The following is an 18,574-nucleotide window of genomic DNA, read 5'->3' as shown; positions in this document are numbered from 1 at the left end:
TCGCTTAAACGGAGGACATTCGTACTAAATCTATATAATGATTTCCACACTTTTCACTACACTTTTCACACTATTTGAAATGCATATGACCTCAGCTTAATGTAAAGAGTATGTCTTCTATACAGGGTGCCAAGCCATTGTCACCATTGTTTATCAATTTGGTTGTTCTGTCTTTTGGTTACTTTTTTCACCTTAAGAACAGCATGGAAAACATAATGTCGAAAGTCTGGATGGAAAATGACAGATTACTGGCAAGCGTTAAGTACACTCTGCCATAAAAGGCAACAAAACACATAGTAATTTATACATTTTTACAGTAGAATATGGAGCTAATACCCGTGAACACTTGATTTCCATCTAACGTGAGTGTGATCTTGACCTTTCGTCTGCAAAGCTGAAAAGCAATTGCAAGCAAACACATTAAGAAAGAAGCATTGTATGAAGTATCCAGTTTGGTTGAAAAAAAACTATAGTTATTGCATGGAAACTTTTTTTCTATATATAGCAACAGTGACCTTGACCTTTGACATGTGAGATAGAAAAGCAATCCCAAACACGTACTTTTAATAAGAAAGCACTGCATCAAGTTTGAGATTGATAGGTCCAAGGAAACTCAAGTTATTGTACGTAAATAAAAGTGCTGACTGACAGACAGACAGACAGACGGACTGACACGGTAATTACTATAGCGCACTTTCGTGCTGGGCCCTAATTATATGAAAGTGTCCAGTTGTGTCTTGGAATAAGTCACAATTATTTGATGGTGTTAATTTGTGCCATGAATAGGTCACGATTGTTTTTACACAGAGATCTTATATAAAATGAGATATTTACACAAAAATCTGGTTTATATTGTCAGCACATCTTCTAAGTTATTACAGCTGATCATCTAATCATTTCAAAATTTAAAGATAGGTTATTAAATTTCATAATGATAAAAATACAAGTTATAATAAAGATACCTGTGTACTTAACGTTATTTAACTGGGATCCTGTATTACTGCTGTATTTAGCGAAAAGGACCCACATTTATAATACAAGTATTGCATCTTAAATTGATGCGAAAGTAACTGACCGTAGCATAACGCCTTTCTAATAAATAACCAGTACTTGCATGTAATCGTTACTCTCATTTGAAACCAAAACACTGCAATACATTTAGCTCTTTTACCGTTAGATATATATCCTTGTATATATTCCCAAGCGGGGTTTACTGGTTTGTACTCACGGGAAGATCGTATTTCATAGTTGAGGATCCGGTGATACAGCATTTAACTCTCCATCACTGTGGATGTGGTCGAAAGGAAATTTGAAAAGTTCGCTGTACCAGCAAACTTGTTGTTGTACAATCCCACATCACAAATCTTGTATATTAGGAACATCAGATATTTGTTCTCATGTTGACGTATGGATTCTATAACTATATATCCATGTATAAAGTTACAATAGTTAGAGAGAATTTTCTTGTATGGCTGCTAGCCGTAGTCTGCTACAGTATCAAGACCATTGTCCAGTTTGTCCTGCTTTCTGTATCAAAGTGATAATATCTGATTACAAAACAAATGTCATTGTCTAGTTTGTCCTTTTGTCCGTATCAGTCTGTTTTACTTGTAATCCTTCTATATCAAACACAGACTACAGTAGACCCTGTTTCTGTACATACTAACTCTCAATTGGTTTGTCGGACAATAAACCAATGTGGGATTTTCCTATGTCAAATACGTCCCTGACTTTAAAGCATCAATGAACCAAACATCCTGACTCCGAACAAGGTGATTGTTGTCTTGGGTGTTATATATCATCACCCTTCAGTTAACTACAATGTGTAGCTACGGAAGTTTTAAAGCTGAAAACCTGAAGTTTCCATTGTATAATGCTTGTATTACAAAAATAGAAAATGTGCATAAAGATCGACAGGTAGGTATCTAAAATGTATATGGGAAACTCCGAACGTACGCTAGTGAGGTGTATCTATTGATTCCCCGATGTTAATCTAAGTATTGCGGTAAGTACCTTCACTGACATTGGATGAATTTTGAGAACATGTATAATTTTCAGTTTCGCACATGGTAGCGTTCCTCTTGTTTTTTTTTCAATTTGTAATTACATGTAGCTACTTTGTGTTTGGTATTAATATTGTTAAGTTAATTGGTAAAGCGGTTTAAACCAGAGGGTTGTGAACTACAAAGTCGGAATAAATCGTATGATACCGGTTCGTTAGCAATAGGCAATATTCGAGATATTTATTTATCGTATAGTCCGTAAATGCATAAATTATTGAGAACCGTGATAGTGTAGATATTAACCGTATCATGAGGTACGGGCAATCTGGTAAACATTCCGCTGTGATCAAACGAAATGGAGAAAAATTAATAAAAGATTGAATATTCTTATCTAAATGTTTGATGAAGGACAATCCATCGACACTGATATCAGTGTTCCTTATTTACAGCCACATACATTGTTTTCTATAAAGGTCAATATACATCACACACAAACAGAATAGCATATACATAAAACACAAACAGAATGTCATATACATAACACACTAACAGAATATCATATACATCACAAACAAACAGAATATCATACACATCACAGACAAACAGAATATCAAATACATCATACACATACGGAATATCGTGTACTTCACACACAAACAGAATATCATATACATCATACACAAACAGAATATCATATACATAACACACTAACAGAATATCATACACATCATACACAAACAGAATATCATATACATCGCACACAAATAGAATATCATATTCATCACACAAAAACAGAATATCATATACATCATACACAAACAGAATACCGTGTACTTCATACATGTACAGCATATCATATACATCACACCAGTACGGAAATTCATGTACATCTCATTAGTACGGAATAAGTTGAATATCTTCCAAAACAAATGATCATTATAAACTAGTAGACAATTATTAAATATTATGTACATATGTTACATTTCGATTAGACGTTGGACTCGTTGATTGCTAAGTATATACCTCATATTCCCTGTGCATACCCATAATTATTTCCTTAACAAATAATTCCATTGTTACCAAAAAAGAAAACTTACCTGAGTAAAAATGAAATATGTCAAAAGCTTTTCTTGGAAACTATGTTACAGCTATATTACTGTCAGGGACCTTAGATGATGAATTTTGACAGTATACTTCCTATTATATTTTTAGTAACAACGACCCCTATCTATGAGAAGTTCGGAAATAATCTCCAAATACAAAAGTGCTACGCTAGAATGAAAGATAGAAGGTCAACAATTACTATAGGTCACTCGCCATGAGGGTCGAAGACGAGGAGGAAGTTATATTCGTCTGTTCAAAGTGAATGAGAGAAAGTTAATTTTCATTAATGTACCAGAAGAATGTTAATTTTGATGTACACAGCAATAAGCCTTTTTAAGCATTGTAGGGTCACCATCGCTTAAACGGAGGACATTCGTACTAAATCTATATAATGATTTCCACACTTTTCACTACACTTTTCACACTATTTGAAATGCATATGACCTCAGCTTAATGTAAAGAGTATAACCAGAGGGTTGTGAACTACAAAGTCGGAATAAATCGTATGATACCGGTTCGTTAGCAATAGGCAATATTCGAGATATTTATTTATCGTATAGTCCGTAAATGCATAAATTATTGACAAGCGTGATAGTGTAGATATTAACCGTATCATGAGGGGCCGGCAATCGGGTAAACATTCCGCTGTGATCAAACGAAATGGAGAAAATTGATAAACGATTGAATATTCTTATCTAAATGTTTGACGATGGAAAATCCATCGACGCTGATATCATTGTATCCTTATTTACAGCCACAGACATTACTTTATATCAAGGCCAAGTTTTACTTCCCGCTATCGGTATCATTGATGTTATATTACCCGATATGTACATATTAGATAATATCTGAGATGTTTCATTGAAGTTAAGTTTCAATAGAAATACACTTGGTCAAGACGGAATGATAATACATTGTACATATACTTTTGTTCTTTTGCTTTCGTGCGAGTTATTATTAACAAACCAAATGTTTTGTTTGAGATTTTTTTAGTGTGTTCAGCGTTGACTATCCAAACATCTTGTTCTATAAGGATATTTAAATTAAAAGTCAACTTATAGTAAAAACCATTTGATATTACATCAGAACGTACATATTTATCATCGAAACATTTTGATCTTTATTCGGATTTGTTTAATTATCTATTTATCTTGATTGATATTTCAATTGATACAAGTAACTGACTGAACGGGAGCCACAAACAATGATGGATCAGAAAGGATTTTATACTTTTATTGTGAATTGTTAATCTAGGGAAGAACTGATGAACAATACATATGCACTAGAAGGTAAACCATACTCCACGAATTAATGATTATTTATGTTATCTTTTGAGAATTAAATGCGAAAAGTTGCATTTATATTTTAAATATTTTCAACTTACGAAGAACGTGAAGACAAAGTTTTGTAGTTCATTTTTATAAGCAATTACAATAGCAGTCTAAATGAGCCTTTCACAGTGTTTTTCACTAATGAAAAAGTCAATTTTTAATTTTTGCCATTTGAAGGTGCAACGGTTCTGTGACGTGATAAAAAGTATTGAAAATTTTTTTTACACACACACACACACACAAAAAGCAAAACAACAAAAACAAAAACAAAAACAAAAAACACAAAAAAAACCCAAAAAATCCAGCAAAACAAAAAGGCGTTGAAACAGTGAACAAAGAATTGTATAGAAGATCTTATTTCAACTATTCATCAGGCGAAAATGACGATGTCATTCAGCTTCACCTATAGGTATATTGAGCTTGAAATCGAGGCCTCGATATCTTATAAACTGTACCAGCAGGTTTTCCATTTCTAGATACTGACATCCTTGTATCCCGACCTACGGTATTAACATGTTTACGTTGATTCAATTTTTCACGACTAGTTCCTATAATCAAGATTACGGTGAAAAAGTGAAACAGCAGAAGGTACCGCATCTACGGACCCCGGTGATAATCACACTATATCTTATCTAAATAAGCGATAGTGCGATTTTCACCTAGGGCCGAGGATGATGACGACCAGGGAAAACTTTTCATTGTTGACATGATAATGATCACCAGTCACGATCTCAATTAAACTATCTATTGTCTTGTGCGATACAAATTCAGACGTGCTCGATGCTTGACGGTATGCCCATTTGGTATGTTGTCACCCCTAACAGATTATTTTTTAACCTGGATCTGACCTACATTAGTATGACGCACACAAGTACAAATACCAAAATGATCTTCTTAGATACTATTAAAAACTTTACACAGAAAGAATTTATGTGATGTATGCATATCAGAGATGTATATGCACGTACAAATTTTCTAAAACAATGATTGGCAGGTTTTAGAGAACATGGGTTCAACTCCATAAACAATTAATGTCCTCAACACGAGATGGCTTTCATATGTGATAACTTTCGGGCTAAAACATATAAACTGAACATAAGTTTCCTGTTTTGTCTATTGTATACCTAAGGATTATCTTGTATCAAATTAAAATGACAATATCTAGGAAATGAGAATAATATACAGATACTGAATCTGTTTGTTTCCAGCGGAAATAAATTGTTATATGGACATAGGTTACCATAATGTAGGTCAGCGAAGGCAATTAACCTGGAGGAGCTCATGTCAGTTGCATTTGTGTTTGGAACAATAATAACATTTTTGATATTATAAAAGTATTCGTTACATAACATGATATAAATCATTCACACACCTCAACATCAACATTCAATTATTTTTTTTTCAAATGATTCCATTGGTTCGAGCATGTTCTAAATTTAGCTTACAATAATTTACATTACATTTACAACCACGTGTAATACTTAAACCATCTCGATCTCTCCCAGAGTACATCGCGGTCCATGACTCAACGCATTCTGGGACTTTACCCATTAATTAGATACAAATATGCTAGGACTTCGTTTTGCCAACTTAAAATAATCGTCGATCCTTATACCGTTTAACATTCGTATTCAAATATAAGGCTTTTTAGAATATATATATATATATATATATATATATATATATATATTCAAATGGTATGGAAACTACAGTTAATGAACACATTCATTGCAACAAATTGATAAAAACTATACAGAGTGTAGAAGACAGGGGACAGGAAATCCTGCCGGGATCCTGGCGTCCTCTACCGTATAATTGTTGTGGACTATTCTCTACTCTTCTCTCCTCTTCCCATTAAATATCCCTCTTAAATATCTGTCCCAGTACATAATGTATTATCATAATATGATCAGTTCTTATTTCCTTGAACTTAATTTAGCTTAGCTGTGGATTATGAACCTACAGATGAAATAAGGGAAAGATCTATATATAAAAAACAAAAAAACAAAAAAAACAAAAACAAAAAAACGAAAAACAAAAAACAAAAAACAAAAACAAGCAAATAACCGCACACACACAAAATCAATAAAAAAACCCAAAATGTTTTCCCCTCACTCTTAAAATTAGAAAAAAATACTTTAAAGCGAAACAATATATGCTCGTCACATACAAAAGAAAACAATCAGCTATATGAGGCAATTATTTGAATTATTACTGTATGTTTAGCTTTTGTTCTCTAAGGTGTCAGTTCTTTTCAGATATTGACATATATAATATTATGTGGTAACAGTTAAAACAGGGTCGAACAGTATCCAGCGAAATTTGCCTAAATCTATAAATAGAAACCGAGGTGGAACGTGCCTTCTCGGCTTTGTACCCTAGAGCATGTCCCAGCTGGAAAGCATACACTGTCATTTCCCCAAGCGTAGTCCACAGATGGTCTTACTTGCTATGGTTTTAAAAACCTTGTAGCGTGTTGACATATATATACAGGATATTAATGATTCCCGTTTAATATAATTTCACGAGTATGACAGATATTAATCTTTTCTACTGTATTGACTATTTATTGATTATCTCCCCCTTTTTTACAACATTTGTTACAGAAGTTCTACACACCTACCCTTTAATGGTCATGTGATCATGAGTAGCGGTGAAATGGGATGATGTGTGCAGTGGAGTGTGGCAGCAAGTGATTCATTACCGACACTTTTCCATTGTGAGATGTAGGAAGTATACAGTAACGTGCCTTACCCATATGGACCAGGACCGACGCCGGTACACCTTACTATCACTAGGAATAGGTGAGTACTTTTCAAATGTTGTATTGTCAAAATATTGGTATTATCTATATATATTATTAATAGTTGTTATTACTGAATATTATATTATCATTTATAACTCCTGAATGATCATTATTCAAAGGAAAGTAAGAAGAGAGGACAATTACAACAACATATGACTGTATGTTGTATTCCGGAGTTTTTGTATGGTCCACCTGTTCCTGTTGTGGCGATACGTTATCAAGTCAGAATATGGAAAAGTTGTATGGCATATATTGCATTTGATATTTTTCGTTTATTTATATTATAGCAACATAATGGCAAACGATATAAAGCAGAAGTTGGTGAATGGTCTGAAATCGAATCCTCGGCATATCCCTATGTGGTACAATTACGATTATGTTGGTTCTCAATTGGAGTTTAAATCAATAATGGAAAATCCAGATTCCTATTCAGTAAGGAGCCAGATGTCTGTTTTACAGCAAAACGTACAGGTACGTGATTCCCAAGTTAAGACTTCCATAAAGAGGTCTGCAAAAAGATGTACACACTAAAGTATGGTTTTGTTCAAAAACGAAACAGAAAGTAAACGATATCTTATTTGTGCATTAAACATGACATATTGTCTCACTGATAATTGATCAAGATCTGCAAAAAGATGTACACACTAAAGTATGGTTTTGTTCAAAAACGAAACAGAAAGTAAACGATATCTTATTTGTGCATTAAACATGACATATTGTCTCACTGATAATTGATCAAGATCTGGCTGTCATCAAACGCGATGGCTTTCTTAACAATGGCGACGTGTATAAAGAATCAAGAGACAAGTAAACCTCATACCTAAGTTTGTAAACTTACATTGATTTAATGAGACTGCCAGTGCTGTTCCGGGATATTGGAGATGCTGGGCCTTATATATGTTCGTCCAAATCGCGTTAATAACTCCAAATTAAATCTATGCTATGTAACACAAGGTACAATGCACCCGAGAACAGCAGTGCCGATAGCAACTAACATGACGGATGCTGAGTTATTCTTAGGTTTAGATTTATATTATTTGTTATGGTATCAATAACTATTGTCTTTGCTCTACAGCTCATGAATATACTTTTGCTTTTAAAGTCGATATAAATATTAGGTGCTCTTTCGTCAAAACGCAGTTTTAAGAAATCATTTAAGAATGGTTATATATGTGGTCCGTGTGAGCTTCATATGAAGCAAATGTTATTGTTTTGTTGTACATGCCGGAAAGAGTAAATTACATCGTCATGTGAATTTGTTACACGAGAGCAAATTGCCTTGATATAAACACATAATCAACACAATGCGTGCTATCATGGATGCTAGAAAAACAAAAGTACCTTAATTAATTAAATTTCCTCTGATGAAACTTAACCGTTGTTGTTGAAACACTTGTATCTATGACTTAAGTATCGGGAACACATATTACTGAATGTTTTGTTTAGAGATGGAACATTCTGATTTAAACGACAGTACCATACGGCATACATTGCTTCATCAATCCATTTGTACAAATGTTTAAAGTAATAAAATAATTTGCTTACGTGTACTATCTTTTAAAGGAAATCGTACCAAAGGTTCCTGACAATCTAATTCTGGCTGAAGTAGGAAGTGGAAACTGCTCTAAAACTAGATATGTGATCAATGAACTGCTGAAAAGACAGCAAACATTACTTTTCTATCCAGAGGACATTTCTGAAGGTATGTGGATCAACATATAGGTCAAAATTATAAATACCATTCTGTCTGAAGAAGTGATACTGCTATGTTTTTATTTGATTTTGTTTATTTTATTTTTTATCTAAAATACTGTTTTACTGAGTTTCTGTCAAGAGCAGTGACGGAATTGTCCAAGGAATACGGCGAGTCACTTATAATTCGACCTATATTTGCGGACCACGAACAAGGAATGGAGCAACTTGAGTAAGTCTTGACAATAATATGAATTAAACAATTGTGCATTATCATATTTCATAAAAGCCACATAGACACATATTTGTATTGAAATAATTGAACAACCACTCACGCAGCTAAATTCGTCTCTTTTGATAAGCCGTCAGCTAAAATCCTTTCGTTTCCGACGGAATCAATTTTCAAATATATGAAAAATGAACACCATCTTTAGCATTTAACTGATACATCTATTCTATTAAGATCTGTTTATCATTGAAACTTACACAGTTTCTTACATTCCTTATTTTACCGTTATAAGAGTTCCGTCATATTCACTGATATACTGCTTTGCTCTAAAGAAGAGGAGAGAGCAGCTGCAGCATATGTTGCTTGTAATATTCACCGACTTTTGGTTTCTACCTACGTGTAATACAAAATGTTGAAATTGACCAAAAATAGAACTGCAAGTCAGAAATTTATTCAATATTCTGAAAAACCTTCTTATACCAACGACATAAATGCAACGGCTGGCATGAAATGTATTTGTTTCAGAAAGGTTAAAGGTACCAAGTTAATTCTATGGTTCACTGGTCTGCTCAACCTATCATATGATGACCAGGTCCATACTCTCAGGAAACTTTCTACCATGATGACAGGTACGTTCACATATCACACAGTTATGCGAAAAGGAGAAGTGCGTATGTACTACTGGCTTATTCTATGTATAAAGCTAATGCTTGAAACAGATAACATAACATATTCTTGTTGGATATAACATTAATATAAATGATATTTATCAATGAAAAATTATAAAGTTTGCATCTATATTAAGTCACTTGTTACTAACTGTCAATCCTATTTTTTCTTATTATGTGCTTAACAAACATTTGTGAGTAATGAAAACAGTTGTATAGCTGAATCTGCCATATTTTTTGTTAATTCAAAGACAAATGCAGGCTTGTGTTTAATGCCGACATCACCCTAGACAAAAATGTTCTCTTAAAGGCTTACAATGACCAATCTGGTAAGAACGTCATAGAAACTATGTCTCAATAGTTGATATGCTAAGGAATAATTGGGTGATTGTGACCGATATTTTGGTTTAAGACTCGTTATTTCCCCGATTTTAAGAATAGCGACATACAATGCAACAGATGAGAGTAAAATATTAATAAAATGTACATTAGCAGGTTGACCATTGAAAACGTACAAGGTATTCACTTACGACACTCGTCATGCAAATCAAGGTCAAGGCCTGATTATCCCTGACATCTAGTTCAAATCGTCAACACATTAGCCATGCAATATTCATGTTTGCAATCATATCACGCCCACAAATTTCTGATCACCTATGATTTTGCTTTGCGTGTTTAAATTTTCCCATCCACGGTCGAGGACTGAGGATCCCTGACAGAAGTGGACAGTATTAAATATTACATAACAATGTTAACGGACATCGATTTTCAATATATAATTTATACCAAACTGATTCACCACAACGCTAGGAATATTGAGAGCAAAACCAAATAAAATATAGAGCTTAGGATTTCCCTTTGTCGATTTAATATAACATTTGCTTAACCTTCACGATTTCTCATATCCCATAATAAATAAGGCTTCATAATAACATAATGTACAGTTGCATCCAAAATATTGATTGATGAAAGGTTACAGTCCAAGCACTGTCATACAGATAGAACGTATGACTGCTGCTGATCGTAGGAGGTGACTACTTAAGGCGTTTATCTTTCCCCTCATCCTTATGTCTACCTCAACACTTTTGGTCTTCAGTTGAGTGTTAGTCCTTGTTAACAAGGCTTTGGGTTATACCAGGGTCACTTAAATTACAGTTTCTAAAGCTTACCGCTATGGAGTGTACCCTCTAGGATGACCTCTGTAGTATAGCACTTTAAAGTCGGTATCAATTCCGTGCAATCACAAGGAGACAAACAAAATACATATCCTCTCAAAACACATATACATACACTCACCTCCCGACGTTAAATAGTACTTTACCAAATTAACATCTTAGCAACACCTAAGCTCATTTAGACCAATTAAATATGATCAAACGTTAAAGTCAATAATTATTTATTTTACAATTATTAGCTCGCTTCCCCGAAGTGCAAGTGAGCATATGGCATGGTGCAGCGCTCCCGCGTCAACCTGTCCATTCATACGACTTAATAATCACGTGGCATAGAGGCCTGATATTTGGTTTGTAGTATGGGTGAATAAAGGGCTGCCAAGTTTGTTCCTAGTATTGACTTTGGCCTAAAGTCAAGGTCAAATGGGCGCGGACGGTAAACACAAATGAAAACAATGCAAATCACGAATAAAGATTGGGCATCAAAAAGGCTAATCTGACTTTGATTTCAAACTTTGATTTTAATAGATAAAACATCAAACTCTTCGAAGTTAAACATTTTTTTTGTATTTTCTGACAGGCCTGAGCAGAAAGTTTATGCAAAATGGTCTTTTACGACTAAACAAAGAACAAGGAAGTCATATTGACCTGACAAATTTCACGTTTGAGGTAGATTTCATATCCGACACCAATCCCCATTACATGAGCTACGTGAGAACCTACATTACGGCTAAGGAAGATATCCGATATCCGATACGTAAGTAAGATTTTGTCCATAATGAATGATAATGTATGGTAATATATTCTAACAAACATATTTTTAAGAAACTGTAAACGTATAAAGAAACTCTTTAACTTTTAAGTGGTAGTGGACATACGATTACAAACGATGACTATTCGCATTCCAATGGATTGTATAAAAGATTCCCACAAAAGAAAAGAATATTTAAATATTTATAAGGATTAACTTGAATATTTCTTGCGTTATGAAGCTATGAATACTATCATGAAAAACCATGAAGCTCGAAAATGTATTAAAGATTGTTCTTATAATTGAATTTTCTATACTAAATTCCTGTATGAGCCAATCAAAGGCGACGTTACAAACGACGTCGTCATATTTCACGTTATAAATGATTACATGTTTTTCCAGGCAATAAAAATGCTTCTCGGAAGCAAGATCAAATGATGAATTTAACCACATGTACAGTTAATACCGAAAAATGAATAAGTGAATATGTGAAGTGTATCTTACAGCTGTTTCATCCTTCTATGACTCGTTAGTGATGCTAATTGCTAAAAGTGTCGATTGCCAGAAGGGAACTCAGTAAAACCAAAATGGACACCACCAAATGTTAATCTATAACAAGAAGCTATATTTACCCCTCCATTTAATCATATTCGATATTGTCTATAGTTAATGTTTAAAGGCCACATTTGCTTTACAATGTTACCTTATAGCTGGACTCGGGATCGATTTGGTGATGGGAAAGGGTGAAAGACTTTACTTACATGAAGGTGAAGGATACAGCTGTAAATATACTCTGTAACAGTTACAGAATATTGTGGAGAAAGCCGGACTTCGCCTGGAGGACACTTGGACAGATGACCAGCAGCACGCTATTTTCTGTCGGTGTACTACAGTATAAACTGAGAGTTCGTTGTTGCCTATTCTTTAAGAAAAAAACATTACAAATATGTTTCCTCAAAGATATTGCCTTACAAAGATACTGTCAGGCGAACTATAAAACTATTTTTGCATCCAAAGTATTTTATTTTATTTGTATCAAGCTTCCAGAATATTGCTAAACCTATAAATGTCCCCCTACCGGCCGCTGCTAGCTATTGTTGTCCTTTGCAATTGTCTTCAGTTTGATGCAAATACATGAAGAAATGAAGCCTCTAGCACACTGACAATGAATTTTTATAGTCCCCCTGACCTTGACCCAACAACCCTTAAACTGACACTTGTCCAAGATATCATGGTCATTAATTAATGTGTGAATGAATCCTCTATAGTGAAGTAATTGTACACGTTTTGAGTAAATGGCAGCGCTATTCATTTCTTTGGGGAATTTTATGAACTGAATACGTATCATTCGAGTTCAACAGTTCCAAACAAATTAATTGCGTCGTTGAGTATATCGTTTTAGACCTAATATGTATTTGAAAATACAAATGGACAAACAAACAAATGCTTCAACAAAAGAATATTTTGATGTTTATTTCAGAAATGTTTAAACACTTGCCAAATGACATTGGCATCGTATAGGGCTAAAACACGTCATGAAAAAAACCCATTATTCATTACAGTGTCAACAGTCAAATATGAAAAAAATATCATGCAAGAGGGCTCTTTGAGTCCCCATCGAATGATCTTGATTGGATTTCTGTAAGACTGAGATCCCTTCTCTACTTTTCTCTTTTCTCTCTTAATCGATAAATCTGAGGAAGATACATGAAGACCTTTGTGGGAAATAGCGAAAAAAAAACTTCAACTGTCAAAATTCAAAAAAGCATGGCTGCCTGCCGGCATATTGTTTTCATATCTCTGTGGACCAAGGGAAACTATATGTGGAATTTGGAGAAAAAATCCCTAAATAATTATCTGAGGAATAGCGATAAAGTTTAAGGACAGCCGGACGGACGCTTAACGGCCACTGGACGCCGGACACTCGACGCCAGACAATAAGATGGCGCTAAAGACCTTTGTATATGATCATCGCTTATATCATTACTAACGATAATTAAAGTTTGGATTTTGACAAATCATAACGGTACTTTCTATTGACGTTTAATAATCCGAAATTAGGATCTAAATGAAACTCCGGCAGTAATAGTGATTATTTTACTGACCTCTACAGCATACATTGTGTTCTTTCATTAAGTAAATGCATTGCAGTATTTCACGAAGAATACATTGTTATCTTTCTAAAAGTAGACACATTGCAGTTTTTTTTTATAAAGTACTTACTTTGTAGTTGTGGCATGGCTTTCATAAAGTAATAACATTGCAGTTTTTCATAACATAATTACATTGCAGTATTTCATAAAGTAATTGCATTGCAGACTTTCATAAATAAAATATATTGCAGTATTTTATTAATTATACAACATATTTTACTTAGATCAATTTGACTTAATCGAAAAAGATATTGACTCAAATATAGTATAAAAAGCATACAGTTTGACACGTAAACATCCAAAATCAAGATCTGAAATGTTTGGCTATAACTAATAAATCCAAGGGCGAAACATGTAAGAATACAGATACCATACCGGCACAGCTACATAAACTATACAAATGATAAAGGCTGTAATCGGCTTGGTTTTGTCTTTCTCAAACAAGATGGAACAACATCATTACAAATCCAGACTTTTGTTGAGAATATTCCATTGTTCTACGGACCTTACCTTGACAAGATTTCCCGAGGCCGAAGGCCGAGGTGGATATTGTTCAGGGCAGGTCCCTAAAACCATGGATTTTTCGAAACTAAAGTCTGCAGTTACGTTATTGTACTTATTTAAAGACAGAACTAAATAAAAGTTCCTCTAAAATACCTCATCATATCACCGGAAGTTGAATATAACGTTTCGCCAGGTCCATGGAAAGTTTTATTAACATCTGCTAAAAATACCTTTCAGCATATATGACATAGTTTCAACGGACCTGACGAAATATTATGTTGACTCCTCGGTGATGTCATGGGGGTATGGCCAAGGAAATAATTGATGGCATGTGATCTGATTAGGACCAATGAGTGATAGTGCTACATACCGATCATATAATAAATGCTATTACATAATTATATTGGGATAGAGCAGCTTAGACCTGATGGAGAGTTGGAAAAAATCTTCTTGGTAGAGATAGATCCATGCCAACCCCATTAGCTATCTTACAATAATATTTCACATATATAACAAATCACTGGGCTCAAGTCTTTTGTCCTCATCAAACTCCGTGTTAAAGTTAAGTTCAAAACTTGGAGTTATCCGAATCATCAGTATCATATACATATTAAACAACTTCTCGTAGCTTCAAACAATAAGAAAGAAACATGAAATAATAAATTGAAATTCATCTTCAACACCATATTCCCTTAATGTCTCTTTTTTCATTTGTCAGAACCACGTATAATTTCCAAACCATACTGTGCGAATTCTTAACACTTTACATGCTGTACGCCTCCTTCAGCACGTCTTGGTTCCTCTATCTTAAGTCTTCCTTACAATCTGCCCCCTCCTAATTTCCTTCTGTCCCTCTGGGGATTTATTTTGTTATTCTTTCACATTAATACATAGTGTGCACGGGTTCGCTTCCGGGTATACGTCTCCAAGCCATGCACAAACTAAAATGTCGGCACTTCCTTAGATACGATGAATGGGACTTAATGTAATCATAGGAGTACATCTCCGAAAAGATTTCTAATTACTGAAACTTCGTATTTTTAAACCTCAATCGGAAGTTCTTTTATTTTGGACTGTAAGCTTTAAAAATATATTTTTCGAATCAACGATACAAGGTCATCATGTTGAATTATTACACGCAGTACGATTCAGTGATGTTGATCGTGTGCCTAGTATCTAAAAAAAATATGGAAAATCAAGTTTTGTCGTTATAGTTAATGCTCCAGTCGTTCTATCCTCTCCATAGCAGGATTTTGATGTTGATAACCTCTTGTACCACTCAGAGAGTCCTTGTATTCCCTGAGAGCACTGCGTAGGTCACCGACCATTTCGTAACAGATTCCTAAGAGGTTGTGGACAATCCAGTATTTACTTCCTCCCTGGTTCTTATCATACTTCATGGCCCGAAGTTCGATCAGTGCTGCGTCACGTCTTCTTGTATCGTTAAGCTCATGGTAACACAGGAAGGTCAGGAACACGGCATAAGGGAGTGGTGGGATTAGCAGTTTTATACTACTGACGTTCGTTAGCTCTTGTTGTAAATGGACTGGACAGAAATTTGGATATGGTTGTGTCAAAAACATGTATGATACACATGCTTGCTGAAATTTGTGTAGAAGACTATACCCATGCCCACAGTAGAGATGTTCGTATCTATCATGATCCTTTTCACTCATACAATCAACGAAAATTTTCCACGAGGAAATAAGGTGTCCACACATTTCCAGTGTTTTCAAGTAATTCCCAGTCTGGTAGTGATAGGTTGCCAACGTCAGTAGACCTGGACTTGTACAAGTTACGGCAAGTGGTGATATAAACTTCTTACATTTCCTAAGAGATTTATACTTCTGTTTGTTTCCTCCGAGGGAAGCTTGTTTCTCAAATGCCTCCATCCCTTTAAAAGAGAGTGCATGTACTGTATTGAAGTAAGCTATTAATTCATCCATGTCCGACATTGATTTGCTCAGAAGTTTCAAAGCGGGCAGTACATCAGTTGCACGAAACAAAACGAAGGACCGTACGAATATTGTGAAATCAGTTTCTCTTTCTGATTGTGCTGGTGTAGGCAGTACCATTTCCCAGGCCCCATTTTTCACTCTCTGGATATACTTTCCTATAGATGATTGGAAGAATGTTCCTATTGATAGACAACGCCATGTCATATCACGGAGTTTAACAAGTAAACGGAGAAGTTTTTGTTGATTGTGACCATGAACTTTCCCAAGGAACATATTATTCTTGTATATAAAGTAATTAGGACAATATCCTGCTCTCACCCACGTGGCCAAAATATTTAAACACAGCATGAAACAAAGAATTGTATTCTTTTCTTCCCATAAAGAAAAAGGTGTGTTTTCTATTGCATGGAGTATAGTTGTTTTGATAATATATGACGAGATAATATCTGTATCCCCATATATTTGTTTCAACTTCCCAGATATCTGTTTGAAAAGGTACTTGAGAAGACAGTACACTAGGAACTGGACATGACTGAGAGAATGAACGAGTTTGCGTTCCGCAGTCGCGAATGAAATTCTCCATTGTAGGAACGTGTCGGCTGACGTTTTATCTCCTACATGGACAAGATGACAACCACCTTGTACTATCTGATCTCTCAAACATTTATCCGGTCAGTTATACAATCGAGGTCTGCTCACCCACTCGTTGCTCTCGCTTGGCCAACTAGTACAAACGAACACACGCACTAAATCGATATCTGATTCTGTATAAGTTATTTTACTCGTAGTAGTAGCTGCTCCACGAGTGTTTACGGTAGTCCTGAATACATCACATACTTGATCTGATAGCGACCGTGCAAACATTTCACTTGATATAAAGTGTACATCTCCAACAGGTACAATCGAATTAAACAAGTCTGAAGTGCACGTCCGTCCTTTCAGCTGCAATTTTACATAGCCAGGTCGGCTGTCGGTATCTCTCATAATAAATACCGTTTTATTAGCAATATCTGGTGTGATACTGCTTTGTTGGTCAGGACATATAACTACCACAGAGTTGTGAATTAGCATTTGATCTTGGTCCGAGCCCTTCATCTTAATTCCTTCTGCTGAACTTCCTGTGTTAATTGTTTCTGATTGTGTTTTATCACAGTTACTTAATTGCTCACGTACAAGTGTCAGCTTCCTCCTGACGGCAACCATTTCTCGGCTCCCCATCGTCCTGTCCAGGACACGATATAGAATCCAGGAATCTTCGTACAGCTCTCCCTGGACGGACATCTCAGTGATATGTCAAAAGCCCTATTATAAAATAGAAATAACAATATCAATACGAAGAGTCCATAATAATTGTTGGTGATAGCTATAAAATCTTCATCTATATTTATAAATGTTTATCATTATCTTTAAAACAAACACTAAAGTAGATTATTTAACATTTGCGATGTCAAAATAATTTATTCCGACAAATTTTGATAAGTTCTATGAAATATTGTGTACATATCAATCTGATGTATCTCATGTACATGACACATGTACAGAATGACATATGCATCACACACATACGGAATGTAATATACATCATACATGTACAGAATATCATATACATCATACACATACGGAATGTAATATACATCATACACATACTGAATATAATGTACATCATACATGTGCGGACTATAATATACATAACATAAAAACAGAATATCATATAAATCATTCACAAGCAGAATATGATGAACATAGCACACAAACAGAATATCATATACTATAACATATAAGTTCATTATACACATACGGAATATATTGTATATCATACACATACGTATATATTATATCTTGTACTGCAGGGTATCGTAGAGTATCGTAGAGGAGTGGAAATTTCAAGTCTAAATTTAATTATATTGGGAATATCATATACATTACACACAAACAGAATATCACATACAAAATGTGCATCACACAAGTACGGAATGTCATGTATACAATTATGAGATATTAAGTACATATGTCACATTTCTATTAGACGTAAGACTCATTGATTGTTAAGTATATGCCTCTATTCCCTGTGAATATCCATCATTATTTCCTTTATCAAAAATGTCATTCTTACCAAGAAGGAAGACTTACCTGAGGATTGAAATATTTTATAAAAAAAAATACAACGGGAAAAAGAATTTTGTCAAAAACTTTTCTGATGTTT

The 18,574-nt window shown here is 34.5% G+C and overlaps 2 protein-coding genes across 3 annotated transcripts; one reads left to right on the top strand and one right to left on the bottom strand.

Annotated features, from left to right (window-relative positions):
- Positions 1-7,536: 7,536 nt before the first annotated feature.
- Positions 7,537-12,762, top strand: LOC117338118. Of its 2 annotated transcripts, XM_033899321.1 has the most exons (6): positions 7,537-7,715; positions 8,808-9,168; positions 9,691-9,794; positions 10,085-10,162; positions 11,586-11,762; positions 12,467-12,762. In XM_033899321.1, the coding sequence occupies exons 2-6, from the start codon at positions 9,011-9,013 to the stop codon at positions 12,553-12,555; spliced, it is 606 nt and encodes a 201-aa protein (XP_033755212.1). In that variant the 5' UTR covers positions 7,537-7,715; positions 8,808-9,010; the 3' UTR covers positions 12,556-12,762. The 2 variants fall into 2 exon arrangements, with proteins under 2 accessions (XP_033755212.1, XP_033755213.1); XM_033899322.1 differs by lacking the exon at positions 10,085-10,162 and having other exon boundaries at positions 7,538-7,715.
- A 2,709-nt stretch (positions 12,763-15,471) lies between these two features.
- LOC117338461 lies at positions 15,472-16,644 on the bottom strand. Its single transcript, XM_033899815.1, has one exon. It carries the CDS (start codon positions 16,642-16,644, stop codon positions 15,628-15,630), a length of 1,017 nt encoding a protein of 338 aa, XP_033755706.1. The 3' UTR covers positions 15,472-15,627.
- Between the last annotated feature and the right edge of the window lie 1,930 nt (positions 16,645-18,574).

The sequence above is a fragment of the Pecten maximus genome, chromosome 11 (assembly GCF_902652985.1).
Source record: "Pecten maximus chromosome 11, xPecMax1.1, whole genome shotgun sequence".
Classification (NCBI taxonomy): domain Eukaryota; kingdom Metazoa; phylum Mollusca; class Bivalvia; order Pectinida; family Pectinidae; genus Pecten; species Pecten maximus.
Note: the sequence above shows the minus strand (reverse complement) of the source record. Positions and strands in the feature narration are given on the sequence as shown.